Source organism: Pterocles gutturalis, unplaced genomic scaffold (genome assembly GCF_000699245.1).
Source record: "Pterocles gutturalis isolate BGI_N339 unplaced genomic scaffold, ASM69924v1 scaffold21489, whole genome shotgun sequence".
Classification (NCBI taxonomy): Eukaryota; Metazoa; Chordata; class Aves; order Pterocliformes; family Pteroclidae; genus Pterocles; species Pterocles gutturalis.
In genome coordinates, this window is record NW_010136270.1 from 7,176 (window position 1) to 15,951 (window position 8,776).

The following is an 8,776-nucleotide window of genomic DNA, read 5'->3' on the forward strand; positions in this document are numbered from 1 at the left end:
TGCCCAGCCTCTGCTGCGACCTGATTGGCCACCACAGCCATGGCCCAGCTGACCCAGTGCAGCCCCTGCCTGAGAGCCATGAGTTTTTCAGGAGACAGTGAAACCTGCATTGGAGAGAGGAGCGGGATGCGAGAGAGACAACTGCACAGACACAAAGGTCAGTGAAGAGAAAGGAGAGGGAGGAGGTGCCAGAGAAGAGACTTCCCTGCAGCCCGTGGTGAAGATCATGGTGACATACATTGTCCCCGTGCAGCCTGTGGAGAGCAAAGCTTGCCTGTAGCTTATGGAGATTTAATGGTGGAGCAGATACCACCCCCTATGTAGCATGTGGAGGACCCCATGCTGGAAGAGGTGGCTACTTCTGAAGGAGGTAGTGACTCCCCGTGGAAGGGAGTCACGCTGGAGCAGTTAGTGGAGTACTGCAGCCCGTGGAAAGGACTCATGTTGGAGTAGTTGGTGAAGGACTCTCCCATGAGAGGGACCCTACGGTGGAGCAGGGAAAGACTGCGAGGAGCCCTCCCCTGAAGAGGAAGGGGTAGCAGAGACATGTGATGGACTGACCGCAGCCTGCATCCCCTGCCCCCGTGCGCTGCTGGGGAGGGTTGGGAGAAGGTAGAGAAATCAGGAACAAAGCCTTTGAGCCTGGAAAGAAGGGAGGGGTGGGGGAGAGGTGCCTTTTTGAGATGTAGTTCTCTTTTTCATTATCTTATTCTGGTTTTGATTGTTAACAAATTACATTGGTTTTGTGTTTTTCCCGAAGTTGAGTCTGTTTCTTGCACACGACCATAAATGGTGAGTGAACCTCCCTGTCTTTGCCTCAGCCCACAAGGTTTTTACCTTTTTGTGCTTCAGTTCTCCTCCCCATCCCACCAGAGGGGAGAAAAGAACAGGAGGCTTGTGCTGCTTAGTTCCCGGGTGGGTTGTGTTTAGATGCTGGCTGGCCTTGGGGTGCCTTTAAAACCAGGACACAAAGATAGGAGGAAAAAATCCATTCAAGACATAAAGTGATCATGTGCTATTAGAATTCTTGAAATACAGCTTCTAGTGCATTTTAGGGCACTCTTAATTCACTATTTTTTTAGGTTTGGGTTTGGATGGGGTTTTCTTTAGTATTTTATCACATTGAAGTAAAAAAATTGTATCTGTATTCAGCACGTGAATGGTTCTGCAGACATCGTTTTCTCAAATTGTCATTGCCACCATGATAGAAAAAGAATATTTCCAAGATGCAGCTTGGCACTAGTAAGTGTTTGCACTCAGAGGGAGCGTGCTTTCCAGTTCTGTTGTTTTTAGTGCACACTTCATAATTATTACAATTAAGTTGTGTTAATTACTCTGTTCTTCCAAAGCTTAAGATATTGTAAAACTTGAGACAAATCCAGTCTTTATTTCTCTTAGGTTGATCTTTTCCTCTTCTCTTATCCAATGGCAGCTTAATGCAGTATGTAGTTGTTCTGACAAGATCCGTTTAGGGAGGGGATAAGTGAATCTTTCCCATTCTCCCATTTCTTCTCCTGCCCCTCAATGTGCACACTCTTTTTAGTCTTCTGAAAAGGGCTGTATTTTCAGTTATAGGAAAACATAGTATTCTTTTGCAGCATTTTTCATGCCAGTTAAGCCATTCCTGGACTTTTTTTTTCCCCCCTAGATTACATTAAATTAGCTAGCTCTTACAGAGTGTAAAGTTATAACTTAATCTGCTACTACTCTGTGTAGGAATTCAGAGTAAATGTTAAATTACTGGAAATGTTTCAGAAATGTCTTACCTTTTTCTTACATCCTTCTGTTAGAGGTAATTTGTTTTTACTAGGATGATCTTCCCTGATAGCATACTTTTATTTAGAATCATGCTATATATACAGCTTAGAACTCTACTAATGTAACACTGTTAAAATAATGATGTAGTTACTCACTATGATTATTTTACTATGATGTGTGATCTGTTGGAGGTTGCTTTCGACATATAAGCTTTTCCTTTGGTTTCCTACTGAGGTGACTTGTTCACTGATACATACACAAGTATGTTGAGTCATGTTAGTAAGCTGCTTTTATTTAAATATATTTTACTTTTTGAAAAATTGAAGAACATTGAATCAAAAACCAAGTGTGTTTTTATCTAGAATTATTATTTGTATTATTATTATTATACAAATCTTTCTAATCTATATCTTATACATTATGAACATAAAAATCTGTACCTGTGTAAATAAAAAAACTGCGTGCTTTATGGTCTTTGTGTTCCCAGTTTTGTGTGTACTTACATATAATGTAAGCTCACTGGCAGCAGTGCACTTGCCTGCTGGTTTAGGATATAAGAGTACAGTGCTGAAGAAGAGAAACATGCAGTAGTCATTGTGTCAGTCTTTCATTGATTGCTTTTCTGACACGCTGCAACCATTCAATTTTGTGAACACAGGTTATCCACACTTCTGTAGAGTGGAGCTTGCGAAGCTTTTGCAATCACTTGTCTCCCTCTAGTGGGAAGAGAGTAATTCTGAACGGATCTCTTTAATGTTACCGTGGTGGCAAGTCTTAACTCCTGTGGCAGTAGCTTCCATAAATGTGTTAACTTCTATCAGAAGCAACAGGTTTGCAGACTATCTGCTTGTTCTTTGATGCTGTGAGCCTGTGAATAGTGTTTCTGTTAAGACATTGGCATAAATTGAGGCAGAAGTGAATTTACTGACTTGATTCGCTTGTTCTTTCGTGCTTTTTGAAATTTTAGTTCACCATTTAATTGGTTAAAAGTGGGCTAATTAATCTATTTGATGGGGAGTTTTAATAGGACGTTCGTCTAAATCCACATTCTAGTGACAGGTTCTATCTGCACAGTAGCTCTATGTATTGGAGACTTATTCAACTATCAGGGATTCATTTACATTGTCTTTTGATGCCCTTTTATAAGGAGAGTGGCAAAACGGTGTTGTGCAGTGTGATATGTGGGCAGTATAGATGCCCAGTTCAGATTGCATGCATAAAAGCAAGTGAATGAAGTGTTTTTTCAGTGTCTCTTTAAATCAAGATATGTTGATGTTGTTTATGTATGCTGCATATGCGAAAATCTGATGGTCAGGGAGATACATTGTTTTGGGAAAGAAAAAAAAAAAAAACCCAAACAAATTAAAACCAACCACCCAAAAAGCAAAAACCCAAACAACAGCCAAAAAGTCACCCCCAACCCAGCAAGCAGAACCACAAAAAACCCCACAAAACGTCCCAAACTCCATGTAAATAAATTTTAAAGATACAAATTAAACACTCAGAATTGCTCAGGTTGGCACCAGCAGTTATAGCACCCAAGGGTGCTGTAAACATCCTGTGAAGAGGAAAATGTTGTTTTGTTGTTTTAGTGGCTGTTCTGTGTATGAATATTTCTTAAACTGATTAGTTGAAATTTACTTTGTTGGCTGATTGAATAAATTCATTTGAGAGATTCTTAAATGTTTTAGACGGGTATCCTGCCTGCACTTCGAAGTATGTATTAATGAGAATGACTCTGCAAAAGCAATAGCTTGTGGTGAAATGGTAAGATCTTTTAAGAAATTAACATTCTGAAGTGTAAATGCATGCTGCAGAATCATAGTGTGTCTAGATACTTCGTCTGCCTCTTGCAAAAACTTGTATGTCTGTAGTCTTCATGACAGTAACTGGGTGACTGGTGTTACTTAGGCCTAACTCTGTAAAAGTTCATCTTACTTTTGTAAAATTTTGATCTGGTTAACAATGCTAGTTGAAGAGATAACACAACTAAATTACTACCACTGTGGTATCTTAGGTTTTTGGAATAGAGACTTCAGTGTTTTTAGAGCAGTATTTCCAATTGTAGTCACAAAGATAGAAGCTTAATATAATTCAGTTTATTTGGAATTGGTTTACTTTACTGAATGGTTAAATTGTATTTTCGCAAGAAAAATTACAACTTGAGGTTTCCTTTCAGAACATACAGGCCTTGTGTTACAAGCACACTCAGATTTTGCAGTGGCTGGAATGGTATTATGTTGTATTAATCATTTGTCCTCAGAGGTACTTTAAACAGAGTATGATGTCAGCCAAATGTTTTTCACAATTCTGTTGGAGCAGCTATGATGTCAATGGGATAAACAAAAGGCTCCTGCAGATAGTTCATCAAGATCCCCTAAATTCTCTACAGGGTATGAAGCATAATGGTTCCCCTGACATTAAATTATGTCCAGATGAGTTAGTCCAGTTGAAACTTGAAAGGTGCTGCTGCTTTTTTTAATTAAAAAAAAAAAAATTGCCTTGTATTTGGTGAATCGACATCTTTGGTTTCAGAGTTGCATAGCTCGTTTTTAACCTTTTCTTCTTCTTCGTTACAATGTGTGTATTCTGTAAAAAGTAAAATAAAGATTGCAGATATTAGCTATTGATGAAAGGTAAATGTTTTAGGTGTGGAATGACTTTTAAAAAGTGGATAGGGAGTTTTACCTGTGATGAAAAGGGAAGATGAAGTATAAGAAAACCATGCTGCCCGTTGCCATATTGCAAGATGTCACAGCTGGTTAATAGTCTTGGACTGTATTTTTCAGGTTTTTTATTCTGTCTGTTGGATCTCTCTCTGCTTTAAGTATGTTTGAAAAACATGTTGCTTATGTTGGTTCACAGGAGGGGATGTCTGTACCACTTTGCTTCCATTAGCTGGACTGTACTCTGAAATGTTTTACTGGTGTTGCAAAAATCCATTAGAAGTAAGAAATAAGTAGGCAAAGTGTGGTGTTCTTGGTTGTTGAACATATAGATTTTTGTCATAGTTTTCTGTTACAAAAATGAGAATCTAGAAACTTTATTACTATTCCATTCTCAAAGATTATTAGTCCTTTTGTAGCAAAAGTTTAATAAGTAAGACTTTAAACATGTTTCAAGGAAGAGCAAAGGCATGATCTTCGCATATCCTTTAGATAGAGCTTATAATAGCTTTGTGAGGTTTCAGACAATGTATTTACGTTTAGGTTACACAATAAAACCTAAAGCAGCTGATGTGTAATTTAGAACTTCTTGATGTAAAAACTCAGTGGTTTTTTGGCAACTGTTTGTAATGCCCTGTAAACAAATCACATTATGTGTAATGGCAGTTCTTTGCAGGGAGGGGACAGTGTTTAATTTGATTATAATAAAATTATTTTTAGAATAAAGTCTTAAAATTTTTTTTGCCATTTTAGAATAGCAATAAAGATTTTGGTGCCACCATCTTTCTTCTTGTTCCCTCCCAAAGGTGCATCAACATTTTCAAAGTGGAATTTTGATTCTCTGGGGAAGATAAATTCACTTGACAACTACATTAAATTTTTGTTTGTTTGTTTCATTTCACTAGTGAGAGTCCTAGTAGTTACAGGACTTTTTATTTTGGTAGTTTTTTGTTTTGCAGCAGTGAAGCGGATTTAAATAATTTCTGGCTGCTTATTCTGACACTTGTAGTGTGGTTTGCTTCCCCTCTCCACCCTAAGGCTGTTGCAACTCTAGGGAAGGGGGAACGGGGGAAGCTAAATTTGTAACTGGATTAAAAATGCAATCCAGACTAAAACAAACTTAAAATTATTGGGTGTTTTTAAACTAGTTCATTAAAATGGTTCATGTTCTTGCTGTGCTTTTCTTTCTGTTAAGAAGGTGGAAGAAAAGGTATAATACTTGTAGATGTTCCAGATAACTTAAATTAAATAAACATTACAGAAATTGTCTTTTTTGTAATAGAGGTTGTACATGTAGTTGATGTGTTAATTATATTCCTCCCCTGTAGACTCCTCCTGAAACACAGTCAACTTTCACCTGTAAAATAGTCTAAGAGCACTAATTTTAAATTTTACTGGCTCTGAAACAGCTGCAATCAGAGTGTATGGGACTAGGATTGCAGCATCTAAATTGAATTGCTAAGAATTCTGTAAAATAACAAGTAGTCTCTAAAAAGTAATCCTTTTTTTCTTTCAAAACTGTAGGCTTTAGTTCTATCTAAACAAGTTTATTAGGTGAGAATCTGTTAAGTATGGAACTTTTACATTTTAATACCATGTCCCTTTAGAATAACTAGCAAGGCAGCATCAATTGTAATGCTGTTTGTGGAGTGAATTTTTTTCAGGCTATTAATTCCTTTTAATATATGTTACCTTTGGCAAACTGTTTGAACTGTTTGTACAGTTTGTATATATAATGTATCAGATTAAATTCTTTTGAAGGCACTTTGGTGTAACTGTAGCTGTTGTAACCTAAGTGGTGTTTAGAGAAAACACAGATATGCATTGAAATAGACTTTTTACTATACTAGACTTCCAAAACAGGGGCAAGTAATTAGTCTCCACTGCACTAGGGAAGGACAAGCAGTTATAATGTGTGGTGTTGTTGCTGCTGGTTATACAGAAAGTTTTACTTTGAATACTGACTTTAATTAAAATATCTTTCCTTAATTACTCCAAGTATGTATATTTTTGGTTGCAGGAAACTGATAGCTCTTCAAAAATAACAGCCTCAGGAAAATTGTAGTTTGTCTTCTCCAGTGCTGTTTTCAAAAAAGATGGTACACTCATGATCCCTTGAAATTCTTTTGTTATATTAAGGCATTTAATAAAGCCATTCAGAATTTAAGTAGTTGTAATGCATTAGTCCTCTTCTTTTTTTATAGCATATGTAACAAAAATAAAAATCTACTTTATGTGCTGGTATAGTGTTTAGGATGTGATTGAGTCATCAGTTACATATGCAACCCCTCACAATTCAACACCCCCTACCCCCGCCAAAAAAATCATAATGCCCAAACTTCTGTTTAGTTGCTTGTAAAAACAGGGCTTAATTACACTTGTGAACAGTGTATTTTGACAATTAATGAGTAAAACCAGTCCTCATTATGTTTTATTGTACTTAAAACATTGTTAGTTAGGTTGGAATCTGGCCAGTAGGGGTTCTCTGTAAACTCTGGCTGATGTGTTTCTCTTGATGTAACAGTACAGTCTTGTTTCAGGGCATTAAGCTTTGTTTAAAAATGAATAGATGAACTCGTGCTTTAATCTTAATCTAATTAAATGTAGAGCAGAAAGACGACTTGCAGTGTTTGTGCAGATACTAAGGTTCAAGTCATGCTGTAGTCAGGAATGTTGGTCAGTCTGTCTTGACCTTGTTTACTCTTTGATTCATACCACTGTCACAGTTGATACTAAACCGAGCTTCGCTGAATTTTGATAGCAGAAATGGTAGCATATTATCTTGGTGTGTGTGTTCTACTTTAGTGTTATTAATTTATTTTCTCTGGAAAACAGTGAAAATAATGTCTTTCTGGGTTATTTAAGATGACCTGATTTTAAATGGCCATTTTGCTGTGGTGGTGATGACATTCAGCTGTCCACTGCCTTAGAGAGCGGTATGGACATTACTGTAATTTGATAATGAATGCAGCACTTAAAAGTGGCTTTCCATCTTGCATCTGTCAGTTTTTTGACAAATGAATCTGTTTTGGATGTTGTCATCATCCTCTGTTTCAGCTTCCAATATCCAAGATGTAAATCCTACAATTGTTTCATGAGCTTCCATGAGCTTTGTGAGACTTTCCACATGTTCTGTGTAGGAGAATGTAGTGTAGCAACTAGCTCTTCATCAGGAGTTCTTCCATTTTTTTTTCTCCTTTTGGCTGCAGTTGTCTTTACTGGGGCTTGCTTGAGTGGTGTAACTGTCTGGTCAGGTGCAAGCTCTCATTTTCAAGTAAAAGAAAGTACAAAGAAAAATAGAAGTTCTTTATGGTTTCTAAGGTGGGCAGTCAACGGTTAGTTTACAGAAAGGAGATGGGTGAAAGATATAAATACAGCTTTGTTTGTCCTGTGCTCTCAGGTCTTTGGTAGTTTCTGTGTAACTGAATGCTTGCACCAAAACAAACTTCTTATTGACTCCTTTTAAATATATTAACTGTGCATAGCAAGTTTAATCTGTTTTTATATATTCAATACATATAGTTTCATATACTTGAAATGGAGTTGTCATCTATTTTAAGGAAGAGGTCTAATGACCGTATTTTAGCATTAATTCAAACAGCATGTATTTATGAAGGTATGCATTCTTAAATGACATCTATTTGTAATTTTTTTAAAGAATAATATTCAAGCATCAGAAGCTCTTAAAACTGAAATTGATGATTTGAAGAAGAAGCATGATGAGGCTGCTTCAAAAGTTCTCCAGCTTGAAGAAGATATCATGACTGTTACTCAAAAAGCCATTGCAAAAGAAACTGAGTTAGACAGGTATTTAGTAATTTTTTTCCTTACCTTCATTATTTTACTGTTTCTTTCCATAGGTGATTTTTTTAAACTGACAATTTTTAATGTATGCCTCAATTTCTGTGTTAATAGTTCTGTACTATTAATTTGTCAATGTCTTAGTCTGAAGGACAAACTGAAGAAAGTGATGCTTGAGAAGGAGCAACTCGAATGTGTGTTAAAGACAGAAAAGGATGAAAAAGAACTTTATAAGGTAACTCCATTCCTTGTACCTGTATACACTGAAATGAAATGGTTTGAAATAAAGGTAATAATGTTTTGTGGAGAAGTCTGATTAATTTAATTTGTTAAGGAAAAAAGGAAACGGATGATAACTTCTGTGAACAGATTTTTAAGACAGTTATAGATGTTCTCAGAAAAATGGATGAGTAAAACAGCATCTGAATTCGTCCCATGATGTAGAAAGGTCTCTAAGAAGGAGAATGGATCACAAATTTGTTAAAATGCAGGCATAGTAACAAAAAATAATAGATGCTAGTGGGAAAGTTCTTTAGTTATACAGTGCATCA

At 36.6% G+C, this 8,776-nt stretch overlaps 1 protein-coding gene across 1 annotated transcript in view; it reads left to right on the plus strand.

Annotated features, from left to right (window-relative positions):
* The window catches only part of LOC104468202 (tax1-binding protein 1-like), a gene marked incomplete at both ends in the record, with an annotated part of 14,541 nt that extends 6,081 nt beyond the window's left edge, over window positions 1-8,460 (plus strand). Inside the window, 2 exons of the mRNA XM_010082254.1 lie at window positions 8,083-8,231; window positions 8,370-8,460. Of these exons, the coding sequence (XP_010080556.1) occupies window positions 8,083-8,231; window positions 8,370-8,460 (240 nt within the window). The remainder of the gene's footprint in view (window positions 1-8,082; window positions 8,232-8,369) is intronic.
* Between the last annotated feature and the right edge of the window lie 316 nt (window positions 8,461-8,776).